Source organism: Alexandromys fortis, unplaced genomic scaffold (assembly GCF_014885135.2).
Source record: "Alexandromys fortis isolate MF-2015 unplaced genomic scaffold, M_Fortis_MF-2015_v1.1 scaffold_18, whole genome shotgun sequence".
NCBI classification, from domain to species: Eukaryota; Metazoa; Chordata; class Mammalia; order Rodentia; family Cricetidae; genus Alexandromys; species Alexandromys fortis.
In genome coordinates this window covers 18,884,456-18,901,431 of record NW_026067897.1, presented here as the reverse complement: position 1 = coordinate 18,901,431, position 16,976 = coordinate 18,884,456, and the positions used below count along the sequence as shown (strand labels likewise).

The 16,976-nt window shown below is 37.4% G+C and overlaps 1 protein-coding gene across 1 annotated transcript; it reads right to left on the bottom strand.

The window, feature by feature from the left end:
* Positions 1–4,147: 4,147 nt before the first annotated feature.
* On the bottom strand, positions 4,148–7,800 carry LOC126515798 (olfactory receptor 13C8-like). Its single transcript, XM_050165725.1, has one exon. It carries the CDS (start codon positions 5,407–5,409, stop codon positions 4,450–4,452), a length of 960 nt encoding a protein of 319 aa, XP_050021682.1. The 5' UTR covers positions 5,410–7,800; the 3' UTR covers positions 4,148–4,449.
* Between the last annotated feature and the right edge of the window lie 9,176 nt (positions 7,801–16,976).

The window sequence follows — 16,976 nt, the reverse complement described above, 5'->3', positions numbered from 1 at the left end:
TAGTTAGGTGCTGGTTGTTTGCCTTCGTCCTGGGAATCCAGAGTTACCCTTAGCAACTGAACTCCTCTAAATCTCCTGCTCTGGGTTTGTTTAATCAAATTCCTCTGATATGATGGAAGGTATACAGGACATAGATTGAAAAACCGTGTGTATAATACTCAAAATAAATGAGAACATTTAAGGTTCAGAAAGAAATTTAATGTGTATGGAATTTTTTTTTTTTTTTTTTTTTTTCCGAGACAGGGATTCTCTGTATCCTTGGAGCCTGTCTTGGAACTTGCTCTTGTAGATTAGGCAGGCCTTGAACTCACAGAGATCCACCTGCCTCTGCCTCCCAAGTGCTGGGTTTAAAGACTTGTACCACCACCACCTGGCTTGTGTTGGCTCTTAAGGGGAATGTAAGCAAGGCAAGTAGGGAGGCAAGCATCTTGTCTACAAAGTTTAAAACTGTACATTCAGACTTAACAAAGGTGAGGTGTGAGGTTACTTCTTGCCTATGCTTTCATTCAGCTAACTTCCTTAGGTTAGAGTTTACCTTCTAGTACCTTCTGTAGAGCTGGATTTATGGATAGGTAATGTGTAAATTTGGCTTTGTCGTGGAATATATTTTTTCCTCCATATATGGTGATTGAAGTTTTGCTAGGTATAGTAGTCTGGGCTTGAATCCATGATCTCTTAGAGTCTGTAGCATACCTGACCAGGACCTTCTGGCTTTCAGAGTTTTCATTGAGAAGTCGGGTATAATTCTGATGGGTCTGCCTTTAAACGTAGCTTGGCCTTTTTCCTTTGCAGCTCTTAATATTCTTTCTTTAGACTGTATGTTTAGTGTTTTGATTATTATATAGCCAGGGAACTTTCTTCTCTGGTTCAGTCTGTTTAGTATTCTGTAAGTTTCTTGTACCTTCACAGGCACATCCTTCTTTGGTTTGGGAAAGTTTTCTTCTATGATTTTGTAGAATATATTTTCTTTAGTTGAATATCTCCTTCTATCGTTATTATTCTTAGGTTTGGTCTTTTCATGGTGTCCATGATTTCCTGGATGTTCTGTGTTAAGGATTTGTTGGATTTAACATTTTTTGATAAATTAATCTAATTTCTCTATCGTATCTTCAACTCCTGAGATTTTCTCTTCCATTTCTTGTATTCTGTTGGTTATGTTCACATCTGTAGTTCCTGTTCATTTGCCCAGATTTTCCATTTGCAGAATTCCCTCAGTTTGTGTTTTCTTTATTGCCTCTGTTTCAGCTTTCAAGTCTTGCACTGTTTGAGTTGTTTGCTTCACTGTTTTATTGGTTTTTCTTGGGTTTCTTAAAGAGATTTATTTATTTCTTCCAGTTTTTGTTTATCTTTTCCTCCATTTCTTTAAGGGCATCATTAATTTCCTCCTTATGGGTCTCTATCAGATTCATAAAGTTCTATTGAAGATCTTTTTTCTCTGCTTCTTCTGAGTTAGAATGTCCAGGTCTTCCTGTTGTAGGACTACTAGCTTCTAGTAGTGCCATATTGGTCTTCCTGTAGTTGGATATGTTCTTACATTGCTGTCTGTCCATCTGTTCCTCCAGCGGGTGCAGGTGAGGCTTGTGCTTCTGGGGTCCTTCTTCCTCCAATTGGTGAAGGTAAACCCCGTGGCTTAGATGGTAGCTCTTGGACTTCAGCCTCTACCACTAAGTGAAACTCTCTGCAATCTACTCTTCTTCCTGTAGGGTATACCACTGAAAACCCTTGTCCCTATAATCAGTGGATTTCTGGTTTGTTAAAAACCCTTGATGACAATGCTTACAGCCCACTTCCTTTAGGAAGTTCAAGCGTGTGTATGACATTCCCAGGAGGAAGCTGCTGTTAACAGACTCATGAGCACATAACAATTCTGTGTTATGACTTCTTTCATAATCCGCTCATGATGGTCACTGTCCTGTAAATTTACAAAGAAACCCTGTAGTAAAATGTACCTGTGACATTCTCCTACCTTCCAATAACTATTGATCGGTAAACAAGATCAAAGGTGAAAGGTATGAAAATTTGTATTTGGAAGACTTCCTTAAGCAGCAACTTCATAAGTGGTTGCTTTTGACCCACAGGCAATGCTACAGTCCTTCATAGCAGGGACGTCAGAGCTTGAATTTGAACAGCTGGTATCATCACATCAGAGTCAGGAACAGAGAGAGGCCAACGTGAACACATCTATGTCCATGCTCTTGCTTGCTCTTCTGCAGCTCAGTTTCTCTATTTTGACAGTTCTTATTTAGGACACAGTGCTATCTGTCAGTGCCATTACACCTGCATGTTTCACCCTCTCACTTGCTTGGTGTCATCTCTGACCAAGTAACTTGGGGATTTGGGTTAATGAACCTATTTTTTGAGCTGTCCAGTTTTACTTTGTGAAATAACAATAAGCTCATATGAGGAAAGGTCTTAAGACTTAGGCATCTCTGAGTCAACATAAGAGGAGTCTGACATATTAGCTCTAAGATCCATTTTAAAAATCAATTTCCTCCCTCTCCATCTCCTTTTCCATTTCCCTCTCCCTCTCTTTCTCTCTCTCCCTCTCCTTCTCAGAACTTTTATGAATTCACATACTCTGGATTATTTTCCTGACTCAAATAAACAACTGGACTTTAGATTTCCCAATCGACCTGTCAGCCTTAAAGAATAAAAACCCAGCTAAAACATCTAGGTGTGTGAACCTCTGTGCATCTTAGAATCTTTGCCTGTAAAGCAGTAGTGATGTCATATAACTCACAATATTATTGTGAAAAGTTAATCAGAAATAGCATCATATCATAGTAAAACAGCTAGCATGTTAGTTCTGAAATTAAATTCTCTGATTTTTTTCTCCTCTTCCTTTTGTTTCTTTGCTTCTTTCTTCTTTTCTCTAAAATCAACTTCCTGCTAAGATTTAAATGTGAATATTCCAAAAGACTGTGTGTATATCTAGCATAGTTCATTATACATTACTCGATATTATTAAATTATAGTTAATTTTAGCATAAATAGTGGCAAAAATATTTTACAAAGATTATGGCATAATTACCAATCTATCAGAATAGATACTAAGGTAAGCAATAAATACACTTAATGAAGTACCTAAAACCATAGGATTTGTTTCATGAAGTCTTAAGTGTTTAACTTTTTTCTCTGACCTATAAAAAGACCAATAATTATCTATAATTTATTCCTACAGTCGTATCAGATGTTCATAGCAGTTGTACATTCTGACGGGAATGACTGGAATTATTAAACCTTTTTTTATTTAAATATAATTTTCTATTGAAAAAGCTCTCGCCAGTCTTTCCCTTCTCCCTTTCCTCTCCCTGTCTCCCCTTCCCCCCAACCTCACCCTCACCCCTACCTCCACGAGGAGCAGTAATTAGCACTGACTAAGGATGGACCCCTAGGGGAAAGTGGGGTCTTTATTGATCAGCTGGGTGCTAGTTCACAGGACCCCACTGTCCAACAAATAAGCATAGTTTCCATTTTTGATCACCATATCTAATCCTAATCTCACAAATCGAGTTCATTGAAGAATTTGGCTCAACATCTTTGTCCACTCAACCACAAATGGCAAGTTCTCTCGGTTACCAGCTCTGTGTAACTGTGTTGCGGCTTTCATCAGAGTGGAAGATTCCGAAATGCAGGGCAAGATGAGGTCTACCTTCCAGCCTGTACTCAGTTATAAATATGAGAGGTGTGTTCTGCTACAGTGTCACCTAACGTTTAAGAAGCTACAACACAGGATGCATTATTAGAATTACTTTATCTCTATATTCTTATTATCAATAAAGTCTCAGAAAAACTATCCTTGCTGGAAAGCAAAACCGTGCTCTCCTGCTCAGCGGCAATGAGCATAACAAAGAAAGCAAAATGTAATGCCTTAGCCATAAAGTGAATGTTTGTGTGAAAAAATCCTAACACATACAATACCTTTAAAATACTTAATCTTATCAACATTTAACATTTATTATATTCCAGACCCTGTTATGAGTTGGGTTATTGTAGGTTAAAGAACAGAATAGTTTTATCATCAGGGAGTTTACAGGTATGTTGAATAAAAATATTAAAGAAATGAGCAAATAAAGCAAATATCTTACATCATGTATCAATTAATATTTACTATGCCTACTCATCAACAGTGTACCTACAATGGACTATAAACTCCCTTAAGGACTTTAAATAAATGTGTTTCTTAAACCATTTTCTAAATTTGAAGAGTTTATTTTCCTTGCTAGTTGTTCCAAAATGTTTTCAGCATTCTTGCATTTCTGTAACAGTATATTTAACAAATGTCAATAGGTCTCATTTCTGCATTTATAACAAAACCTAAATTGTAACAAAAGAAACCAAAATATTTTAATGCCTTTGAGTTTTCATGTGTCATTCGATCTTCGTGAATTTCGTGTTTATATAAACACAAGTTCCAATAGCAAGTCACAGAGTCTAAACAAATAATCATTAATGTTTCATCAGACGATTTCCTCCCAGCATGGTCTGAACAGCAGCCTTCACATCCTTGTTCCTCAGACTGTAGATGAGAGGATTGAGCATGGGGGTCACTACTCCATAGAAAAGGGAGATAAGCGCCTCGGTCACACTTTGATGTCCTGTCCCAGCAGTGACTTTAGACTTGGGCTTTGCATACATGAAGAAAATGGTTCCATAGAATATAATCACCACTGTCAGATGGGCAGAGCACGTGGAGAAGGCCTTCTGTTTTCCTTCAGAGGAAGGGATCCTCAGGATGGTGGCAATGATGAAAACGTAAGAGATAGCAATGACTATCAATGGAACAGCTAGAAAAAGCAGGTTTGACGCTGCCATGCTAATCATATTGATTGAAATATCTCCACAAGCCAGTTTCACAACAGCCACAAATTCACAGGCAAATTGTTGAATGGTGTTATCAGTACAGAATGGTAAATGCACTGCCAGAGATGTCTGCACCAACGAGTCAACAGTCCCAGAAACCCAACATCCAACCGCCATGGGCACATAGGTACCCTTGCTCATGATGACAGGGTATCTCAGTGGATAGCAGATGGCCAGAAAGCGGTCAAGTGCCATCGTGCCTAGGAGCACACATTCTGTGGCACCCATGGCAAAGGAGAAGAACATTTGGACCATGCACTCAGGGAAGGAAACTCGCTTCCTTCCTTTCAGAAAGCTACCAAGAATGAGTGGGACAGAAGAGCTTGTGTAGCAGATGTCCAGGAAGGAAAGGTTGCAGAGGAAGAAGTACATGGGGGTGTGCAGGTGCATGTTGTAGATGACTACTGAGATGAGGACTCCATTCCCAAGCAGGATCAGCAGATACATGCACAAAACCAGCACAAATAAAACTTTCTGGAGCTTTGGGTGGTCAGAGAGCCCCACCAAGACAAATTCTGTCAACATGGAACCATTGGCTCTCTCCATATGAATATGTCTGTCCTCCAGCAGAACTCTGGGTATGATAGAAAGAAATCTATTAATGAATTTATAAGAGCCACTTCATAAAATAACAATATTTTTTGTTGCTGATGGCTGTATTTTAATATAGAGTATGGGGGATACTTTTTCTATGTGATTAATAATTAAGAATTTTTCATTTTAAAAGATTTTTAATTGAAACAGAATTACATTGTTCCCTAATACCTTTACTTTCTCCAGCCCTTCCCATCTACCCTTTTTTTAGCTTTTTTCATACCTCCTCACTCTCAAGTTAGTCACCTGTTTTTCTTAGATTATATGTGATATATCTGTGCATGTGTATCCACAAATATATGTCAATATAATCTGCTGAGTTCATTTTGTTATTAGTATGATAAACTTTCTAATCATGAATCAAGGCCTAGCATAAGGAATGCCTACCTGAATTTTCTCTATTAAGACAGTGAATCTTTAGATCCTCAACAGTTATATGGCTGTGTCTGCAAGTTCTGATTTAATAGGTTGGAAATGAGTGTCTAATCACATTGATGTGGTACACAAATGTTGGAAATTAGTTGCCTATAATGCAATGTTTTGTCTCTGTTTGTTGTAGTTAGTAGTGGATATGAACCAAACAAACTAGTGGGTTTCACCGTCACCTTTTCTTTCTTTTCATTATTACTGTCCAGGTTTTTCATTTTATTGGTTTGTCTATCGCCAGAGATGGAAACCAGGAAGCAGCTTTACTAACTTACTAAATGTTCAGGGTCAACATCTTACGGAAATACTGATGTACAGAATCTGACAAGTGTTCACCAAGTGTTCCAAGTTGATCATTTCAACAGATTTATCAAATAAACACAAGTCGAGATCGACAGTTTACTTGAAAGACTTTTCTGCATTTCAGTTGGGTGTGGGGGAGGGATGCAGTGAGATGGGCAAATGGTGCCTGCCAACAAGTCTGAGGACCTGGTTTCCACAGCTAGGACCCACAGGATAGAAGTAGGGGACTAGTTCCGGAAAGTGGTCTTCTGATCTCTACAAGGACACTTGACACGCAGGTGTCTGTGTGTGCACACACTTAAAGAACAACAGAAACTGGGTAGGATCTAGTTCGCAGACTTGGGAGCCTCTCCTAGCTAATGTTTTTGGGAAATCTGGCTTGAAGGAACTGATCTGATCATGACGTTACCTCTAGCCCATGAGGTTAGTGACAGCTCAGATGTTCATGATCTCTGTAACAGCTCTGTCACATGGATCTGCACCGGCAAATTGGTTCAGAAATTGGAAGCAAATGAAGCTAACATCTACAGCAACATGAACAGATTACCAAAACACTGTCAAAATGATTTATGATTTATATAACATATTAAAACATAGGAATTAAAGTAGGATTTCACCAGGATCCATGTACTTTTAGAGATAAATTTAAAGAGATTGTACGTTTAAAGAGAAAATATTAATGGAATGAGAGAATGTACCTATGAAATAGAGACTTTTAAATGAATATGGGAAATCCTTCACAGCGTATAAATAAAAGACAGAGAACAATTGATAAGAGCACAGATCAAAAAGGCACAGCAGATAAGAGCACATGCAAAAAGTAAAGGAGACATATAAGACATCATGTTAAAGAGCACTGATAAAAATGTAGTTTTAGTGGAAGAGACCATTGTAAATATAAAATGGGGAAAGCAACCACTACACTTATTTATTAAAAACAATAAATAATGGATTGAAATACAAAGAAAAGCATGACAAGCAAAAAATTAAATCAAAAGTTGTCTAGAAAACAGGTTTTTAAAAATACAATTTGGAATCTAGCTAAAGAAAAATTCATAGAGCGGAGGATTGCTCAGTAATAAGGGAGAATGAAAAGCAGCTCCCAGGATGAGTGGGAGGCAGCGTTTGCCCAAGAGCCTGTGGTCTAATCTGAGATAGAAGAACATGGCTGTCTTAGTCTTGGAGTCACTGGGCTTCACTTAGTCAGGAGAAACTTTCTTCTTTTCACTTTCCGCCCCTGCTGGTGATAAGCTGCCATGTTCATAGGGTATACAAAGACAGACCCTGAAGAAGAATGAAGGGGTTGCTCCACACTGACTTTTCTAATTTTATATGGAGTGTGGCACCCTGTTTTATAGCAACACTTGTGAGCCATTTTGAAATTTTCTCTTTGGATTGTCAGTAAGCTCCGCCAAGAAATTACAATTGGGCTGGGCTCTTCTTTCTTTAAACAATCCATTTGAGTGTGTTAAGAGTTGGAGCACAATATGGGTGTTGGAAAAAAAAAAAGACCACAGCAATGTTCTATGGTAGAGAATGTTTGTAGGAAACCATTTATTTTCCCCCAGAAAGTCTCTGCTCAATGAGTAAGCACAGACAGACTTCAAAGTGTGGGAAGAAGCTATATAAGGACCTGTGACAGGATCTCATCACATGGTCCACAGGAGCTGAGAAGCACAGTCTTGGGCAATTGACTGAGGCCATGGTGTCCTTAGGGCACACAGAGACTTTACAATATAGCAAAGAACAGCATTCTTGTGGGTAAGGAAAGGAATGCTGACTTGCACATTTGTGAGGTATATTGAAGGTAATTTTAAGAAATTATAATTTGTTCTTAAAGCAATTGGGAGCCACTGAAGTTTGACCAGGGGACATTAAGTATGAAAGCACTAGGAATAGATTCATTGGGACCTTCTAAAGAGCTGTCCCTGTCGCATCAGCACTCGACTGTCAGCATGCACTCTGCGCTCACTCTTCAGGGCAATCATTTCTTCTTCTTTGGTGCATAGAGAACAGGACTCAAATCCATCTTCTCTAGATAATAGAGACACAGTTCATTTTAGGTCAGCTTGATACCAGAAAATTTGAGTTTCCTAGAGAAAGACACAATCTGTCTGTCACCTATGACTTCTCAGTTCAATTCTATAAATGCGGACCAAGTGTATCTACCTCATTTCAGCTTGGAAATCAGGCTAAAGCTTTGCTGGGTTCATCACAACTAGGTCTTGGCTGATACTGAGTTATTAATCCACTAATGCCATTCATAACAAAACCCGTCTCATTCTCCCTGGGTTTTCTGGTCTCCTTCACTTGTGAGTGTACAAGTCACATCTCCAGAAACCAGAAAGGGGGAAAAAAACCTATAGGTTAAGTTTAGGGACTGAGGCCCTGGGCATCATTTGAACCTAAGTCTTTTGTTATCTATAGTTATTCTATTCATTTTTTTCCCTGTTAGAAGAAAGGCTCTCCCTGTCTTCTTGCCCAGTTCTAGCTCTATTATTTCATGAGAAGGAGCAAGTCCATCAAGGCACTTCTCAGTGGGGAGAAAAATGTCCTTGGTTTTCATAGAGGGCACAAGTGTCTTCAGGACATCATCAGTTATCACATCTGTGATATCTGTTATCACAGTGTGTGTAAAAAGACCGTGACCACTGCTGGGTGGCAGGATTCTGAATTTCTAGTTTCCTTCAGCTTTGTGTGCTCACATATGGCACTAACAGAGGCTCATTAGCTTAGCTAAGTTCTGATGTGATCACTTATACTGAATTTATGGTAGAGTGTAGGAATTTAAAACACATTTGATACTTCCTTGGGTCATAATTAGTTTCAGCTAAGAGTCTCAGACCCAAAGTAATGTTCCTTTGCAAATAATAAACAAGAATAAAGAGGCTTTAATTACAGTAATTCTGGCTTAGGGAAAGCCAGAAAGTATTTTTAGAAGAGGTAGTTTATGTTTATTCCTATATTCAGAGGATTGTATATAATATGAATCAATTGACATTCAGATATATGAATCATATTTTGTCATAATTTGAAACAAGTAGTCATTGTGATATACATCAATGATATATCTCATCTACTTAAATTATTTTTCAGGCATTGTGGTCAGAGACTTATTCAAATTGTTGTATTGGAGTTTCATAAATTTGGAATAAAAATTTTCAGCAGATTATGCATGTACTAATAGTGTTCATGTTATTTGGCTACTGAAGAAAAGGGAATTATCACCTGTTTCACAGTGTTTCTATGTTCTAGCCAAAGGGAATAAAGAAAAATCAGTGCTTTCATGTAGGCAAAATTCATGCTGGAAAAGAAATTAAACTTGAATTTAGAACAAACAAAGACCTTCTTTGTCTGTCCTCTTCTTTAAATGACATTAATTCTTACCAAAGAGATTTCCTGTGGATGATACCCAGTGTTCCAAAACTCAAATTTCTGTGATACCAAATTAAGGAAGCTCCATATGTGAAAGAAAAAATAGATGTCTCCACTTAAAGCATCTATGTTGATAGCTTATCCACAACTTCAAACTCATAATTACAAAACAAAGACAGAATGTGATGCGATCCTGAGCCTGAAGAGTAGTTTGCTTTCCTGCTTAGAATTAGGTCAGGCCCTTAATGGCTACTGTGCATCACGTTCTAAAAGCATCCTTCTTCATTCTTGGCACTGTTGAGATGCAGGGACAAAGGTGAGAACCAGACAGCATGAGGTTCTCCTATTATTTTCTTCAGGTTTCTACTCACCTGTAGTCTATTATCAGGTAAAACTAACAGATGATGGTGCAAAGATTCTGGCTGAATCTTAGAAAACAATATAAAATGGGCCAGAGTTTCTTGCGGGTCTTTGTTATGCTCTAAATGTTTGTTTACATTTTAAACTTCTGAAACATCTTCCAAAGGGCCAGACATTAGCGTGTAGAGACCATTGAAATCATTATTTGGGTGAGCTAGAGAGTTAAAAACATAAACATGAAGAGCTAAAAAACATTCCAAAACTCCAGGGAGAATGTTGCCAGACTCAATTATCTCTTGCAATTAGTATATTCTTGTGATTGGTATTCAAACGCAGAGATTCTGTCATTCATAACGCCACAGTATTGGAAGATTTTAAGGCTCATAGACCATAAGCTCATGTATTCTTCTAAATATATCTTTAAAAAAATCACATAACATTAATAGAATAGCTCTACTCATTTACATAGTCAAACATTTACCAGTGTTCTCAGAACAGTCTGGTGAGTTACAGAATCTTTTCTGAGATGCTGAATTTGGACTGTCTTGCTGATGGCTGTGTAGCATGTACAAGAAAAGAAGAGTTTTAGATTCAGCTGCTGTCCACACGTAATTGTGAGCTTCACTGTTTCATCTCTCACTGAGAATCAGACTACAATGCAAAGCCTGCCTCATCCACTGCAGACAGAACTCCCCAAGCCCACTTTAAAAAACATGAAAAGCAGGAATGACCCCTTCTGAAGGGACGATTGATATTTATATTTGGAAAGAGTTTCACAGGGCCATGTTCCACAACTCATCCTCTAGAACCCATCAATGCAATCAACAAAAGTTGGGCTTAAAAAAGAGAAAAAAATAGATGTTCCAATAAGCATTTCAAATTCTCAATATTTTATAGAAAGATCCCAATAATCTATGTTATTCCAATCTGCCCTTTTCTTCACCTGTGTTAAATTTGACCACCGAATGAGTGTGAGAGCTACCTCATCAACTTCCTGCTACCTCACCAATTATTATCACCAAATTCAATCAACAGGGGATCCCAATTTTCAAAAGACCTGCTTCTTTGTGTATCAGCTCATATAAGATGACTTTATATTGTGACACAGAGCTAATTCAATTTACTTGAATTCCTTAGCTGGATAATAAACATTAAAATTAATATAGCATTTTTGCTATTAGCTTTTATTGATGGTTGTGGGATTTGTTTGGATTGTCAGACATGCAAATTCAAAAAGGGTCTCTCTGAGTCATGAGATATTCTTTTCTATCTGGATCTAAGTTTTGATTCGTTGTAATCTTCTTGCCAGTGGTGAGTGTCCCTGGATCCTTTTAAAGAGAACTCTGCTATGGGCTTGTGTTGATGCAAACATAGGGAATTAGTGCATGGTCCATAACTGTTTTTAGTCTCAACTGTTTGTTCTGTTGACAAGAATAATCCTTACCTAACATTTTCAATTTCTGAGGGAAACAATGGGGTACATAATGTTTCATTGGTTGTGTGCCTTCTCATCCTCTCACGTCTTGGCCCAGGCTTCTCACCGACTTTCAGAGAATGAATAATGAATCCCTCTGTTAATCCCTAACCTTTTCTAAATTCAGAATGTGATTTTATCATGAACAGAGTCTTACCCACTTTGACTGTCCATTCAGGGCCGTCAAATGTTCTGTGGCTTCTTATCTCATAGATGGATTACTTTTCATCATCCAAGCTTATCTTTTAGACCATATTGGCAGTCACTGTTCTAACTCTAAGGGCTGAAAAAACAGTATGCCATATCATTACAGTTATTATCCAGTTTGTCTGAAGACGAGATACAGTTAATTCTCAGTGAGCTGATTTATCTTTTGCCTTTTCAAAGTGCAGCTGGCAAATATAGGTTGATTGTCAGCTACCATGAGGAGACACTCAGCTCCTTTACAGGGAATCCTTCCTTATCTGGTCATACAGAGGTGCATATGTCTACGGGTGAGGGATGTCCTCAGATAGATGAATATACAGACCAAAGACATAGTAGGACTTTTCATGAGTGCTATGGATTTCTCTAGTTTTCCTGCAGTTCATAGTTTTCACATTTACCTGGTGCCCTGTGTGCTCTTCTTTCTCACTAGAATGTTCTTTCCATGTAGCCCATAATATGCATATTACAGTTCACAAAATAGCTTCATATTCTTCCATAACAAAGGGAGGTTAAAGTGATGCTCAACTGGTCAACTATTGTTTCCCAAAAGGCATAAAACTGAAGCCTTTTATGGTAACTGTTAGTAGCAATGGCTCTACTAAGGTATCATTATGGGATTTTTTCAAATGTGCCCATCAGTGTGATTAAATGTTCTTGATATTTCCAATTATACTTGATAATTGGACTTCTATGATATACAAGGCATTACTTTGTCAATAACTTTGGAAATTCTGAAGATTTAATTGTACTTATTTTTATTCAGGGCCCTGATCCCATTTCTAAGAAGCTTTATAAATATGGAATAATAACATTTCAAGATATGACATTTGCCTTCTTCATAAATCAAACAACTCAAAATTTAGTTTTTTTGTTTTCATTTTCAAGCACACAGAACTCTTCTATGTTTCTTTGGATGGTTTGGGTATTAAAAAATAGATGAAACAATTTCTAAAAATGTTATTTTATTTATGACTTTCTTGTGTCTAGGCAAGTTTAATCAATCTTTCTCTGGTAGTCCTGTTATTCATAATCATTCTTAATTCAGTATTTTTTAATATTCACATTTATTCTTCAGCATTGCACCATCAGAAGAATTATTACTAGCAATTTCCAATTGTATATACTCTATCACTTTCTCAGACTGTAGCAAAAAAAGGATAATTTAAATAGCTTCAAGGACAATATTACAATAATTAATCATCAAACTCCATTTACATGTACTTTGAATTTCTTCTGAAATATGGATAGAAAAATGTATTGGTTGAGTAGATAACAAAATACTAGACTCTTTAGCTCTTTGCACATCTTACATTACAAAGTGCTATCACAGTCCTGGCTGCAAATATTGAAGTTCTGCATTATTTGGGCACCAGTTCTCAACAGATAACTCCAGAACTTCACCTGACTACGGACCATGCTGTGTAACACAAGAAATTGTTAGCATTAGTTAGTGCACATAGATTAATTAAAGCAGGAAGTTTTCTATAGCTTCTGGATCCCAAACATTAATCATTGATTGCATTAGGTAGTGAGCGATGAAGGCTTCTGTTGCCGTGTATCCCACAAGAAAAAAATAAAGGGATTTTTACCTGAACTAATTCTTCGGGAAAGGAAGTATTCCCCCATTCGGACATTAGGTACACTGCAGAAATATTTTATGGAAGAGGAATGTAAAACGCATAGACAACTTTCAGTTTTATTTCTTAAATAGTTTGCCGCTTTCATTGTTAAGCTCATGCTGTGAGACTTAGTTTTACTTTTAATTTACCTGTAATTGGATTGCCCTTCCCCTTTAATTTCATTCTATTGCACTTTAGTTTCTATTGGAGGTTTAGGTGACAGTGCACTAAACACTGGAGTCCACATCCAGGCAGTTTCACACAGAGAGAGAAAATAAATTCTGGATATCTTTGCTTGGATTCCAATAAGAGAAGCTGGTCGATCATAGACTCACTCAGAATCATAATCCTACATTTTATCTTTTATTTCATGCTATTGTTTGAGCTACTGGTTCTGAAATAATGGTAGGCTTTCTTTCTTGAAACTGTGCTACATTTATTTATGTGTTTGTGTGTGCACGCACGTGTGCAGAAGTGGAGAGAGTACAACTTGTGAGGGACATTGCTCTCCTTCTCTCATGAGTGTCAAACATGTCATCAGTGTTGGCCTCAAATGTCTTTACCTGATGAAACATGTCTCTGATTAAAAGATTTATTTTTCTATAGATTATCACACCAAGATATTTGACCATATTGGTCAAATCTGGAGTAATTCAAGGCAACGTGTTACAATGATTGCAATCAGAAGTTGTGATGTGGCCACTGTGCCTTCTTTTATTTTTTTTTATTTTTTATTTCTGTTCAGTGTTTTAAATCATTCTGAGATTTTATACCTAAGTACCATATTCACATTATTTCTGCGTCTCATTTCTCCCTTCTCCAACTGCTCCCATATCTCCCCATCACTACCTCACAAATTTATGGCCATACTTTTCTATAATTATTATTTTTACAGACACACACACACACACCTTACAGAGTCCATTTAGTGTGACTTTTATATATTTGTGTTTAGGATAGATCACTTGGTATTTAATAACATATCAAGAGGCTCATCCCTGAAGAACATGGATTCTCCTTCTCTCAGAAGCCACTGTTTAGCTCTTCATCCAGGGGTAGGGACTTGCGATAACTAAAATCAAGAAAAAAATAAACGACGTAGAGGCTAGAAGAGCAATAAGATAAAACACTTATATTCAACCCACTTTAAATAAAAACAAATATTTATAACAATCATTTTTGGGAATTTGGGCATTGCTTCCTGCTGTTTGTTAGGCGAAGTAATTTTAGGCTTCACAGAGGTCTTGTTCCATCAAACCACATTATACTAGAAGGAATACATAGGTTCTCACCTTCTGTGGAAACAAAGGCAGAAACTCTTTTCCAAAGTAGTATATACTTAAACTCAAATTTTGATGTCAAGATACCATTAAAATATGTATGTTGTTATAGGTTAATAGCCCATACAATGAATTGTCTCTTTGTAGTTAGTTCATTCACAGTCAAATATTCAAATAAAACACAATAATATACATAAACTAGAGACTTTGTGTGTTTTCCGTCTTTATGTAACTTTTAAAACTATATTTCACTTATTTTTATTTTTTAATTTTTAGTTTTTTGAGACAGTACTTCTCTGTCTAGCCCTGGCTGTCCTGGATCTCACTCTGTAGACTAGGCTGCCCTTGAACTCACAGGTGCACGCCTCTGCCTCCCAAGTGCTGGGATTAAGGGTGTGTGCCATCACACCTGATTACTCTATTTCCTTTTTAAAGGGCTTTCTCTATCTTTTTTCTTTTCTTTCCCAAGCTTATGTATATTTTTAAATACACTGTAAACAGTTTAGAGGTTTTTTTCTGAGTATGTCTTTACTGTATATCTCTATTTTTTTTTCTGAGAATGAGACTTTAATTTGCTAAGCAATATGGCTAGGATTAAAGCTTTGGCTTTGACTTTCCCCTATTCCTTAGGTTTTTGAGAGTCTAGCTTCAGGGCAGAGGTATTGGCAGGAGTCACAAACTCTGTGGAGTTTCAAGGTCCATGCTTCTACCACGAAACCTGTCACCAACTGCTCATAAACACCATTTAAGTGTTTGGTGACAGAGCCTCTTTAAAAGAGCTGCGAGGTTTTTGCTGCTAAGGCTGAGTCAAGAAACCTCTCTTAAAAGAATCATGCCTCTGCTTGCCTATAGCACACAGAGTCCACCTGAGACAGTGCTGCTACTAAGAAGCCATGCTTGACTCTGTTCTTTTCTGTCTGGAACCCTTTTCTTTTTAAAGATTTATCGAACTTTAAGTGGAAATTTCTTGCCTAACGTTTAGGTGCCATTATGTAAACAGAGAATGCTCTTTCATTTCCTGGCCACCCAGACCTGAATAATCACAAAAAGACTTTGTTAATTATAACACTGTTTGGTCAATGGCTCAGGCATATTCCTAAATAGCTTTTATATCTTAAATTAACTCATTTCTATTAATCTGCGTATCTCCACAAGGCTGTGGCTTACCAGTAAGGTTCTGGCATTTTTCTCCTTTAGCAGCTACATGGCATTTGCCTGATTTCACCTTCTTTCTCCCTGAATTCAGTTCAGTTTTCCCACCTAGCTATATTCTGCCCTGCCGTAGGCCAAAGCAGCTTCTTTATTAACCAATAGTAATAAAACATATTCACAGCATAAATAGGGGAATCCCACCCACCCACATCAGATTAAAAAAATGTGGTTGAGGGAGTCAGCATGTGACCTACCTAGGCCCTCTATATGTGATAGTTATGTAGCTTTGTCTACTTGTATGACTCCTAACAGTGTGAGCAGGGGCTGTCTCTAATACTTTGACTGGCTTTTGGAAACCTATTGTCATACTGGATTGCCTTGCCCAGTCTTAATACAAGAAGAAGGGCTTGGTCTTACTGCAACTTGATATGCCATGCTTTGTTGATACCCATGGGAGGCCTGCCCCTTTATGAACAGAAACAGAGGAGGAGTGGATGGGAGGGGAGGAAATGGGAAGAGCAGAGGCAAAACTGCAGTCAGGATGTAAAATAAATAAATAAATAAATTTAATTGAAAGATAATTTGATTGGATTTCAGGCTTTGTAAGGCCTACTTAGACACTGACTCTCCTCTCTTTTTGAGCGTTCCCCCCCCCCATTGCTCCAACTATGACCTTGGAAGGTTTTTTTTCCCTTGAAGAATTTTTTAAGAATATTTTTCTTTCATAGTTCCAGACTCTAATTTTCAGATTATAAGTAGTATTGGAGTACCAAAGTCTCATGTAATGTCAGTCCTTCAGGAATCACAACAAAGAACAGATATTGATATTTTGTTATTCCATTTATAGACCTATGAATGGCATCTCAGTTTTTTAACATTCTGTTATTTAGCTGTTAAAATAACACAATAGCAGAGATGATGCCTAGACTGCTTTAAAGCAAAGCATTCCAAAACAATCATTTACAGAACAAAGAAGAAAAGAAAGTCTATGTGGAAATGTATAACCATCTGGAAATCTTCAGCAATGATATTGAATAAGAAAGCATTTTTTAAAATGTTCCTTTCTGTGTACAGAGACTTCTCCACTGTATTTTAACATTGAAGATACTTTTTAGGTCAAGGTGGGCACATTCAAAACATCCTGCATTTTACATCCCTTATCATAAAAATCAAAGGCAGAAGGAACTAGCATGTAAAGTGGAAAAGTACAAAGCTCATTCATTCAGCTCTCCATTCTTTTTTTTAATTAATTTATTTATTTATTTATTAAAGATTTCTGTCTCTTCCCCACCGCCCCCTCCCCTTTTCCTCCCCCCCCCCCCC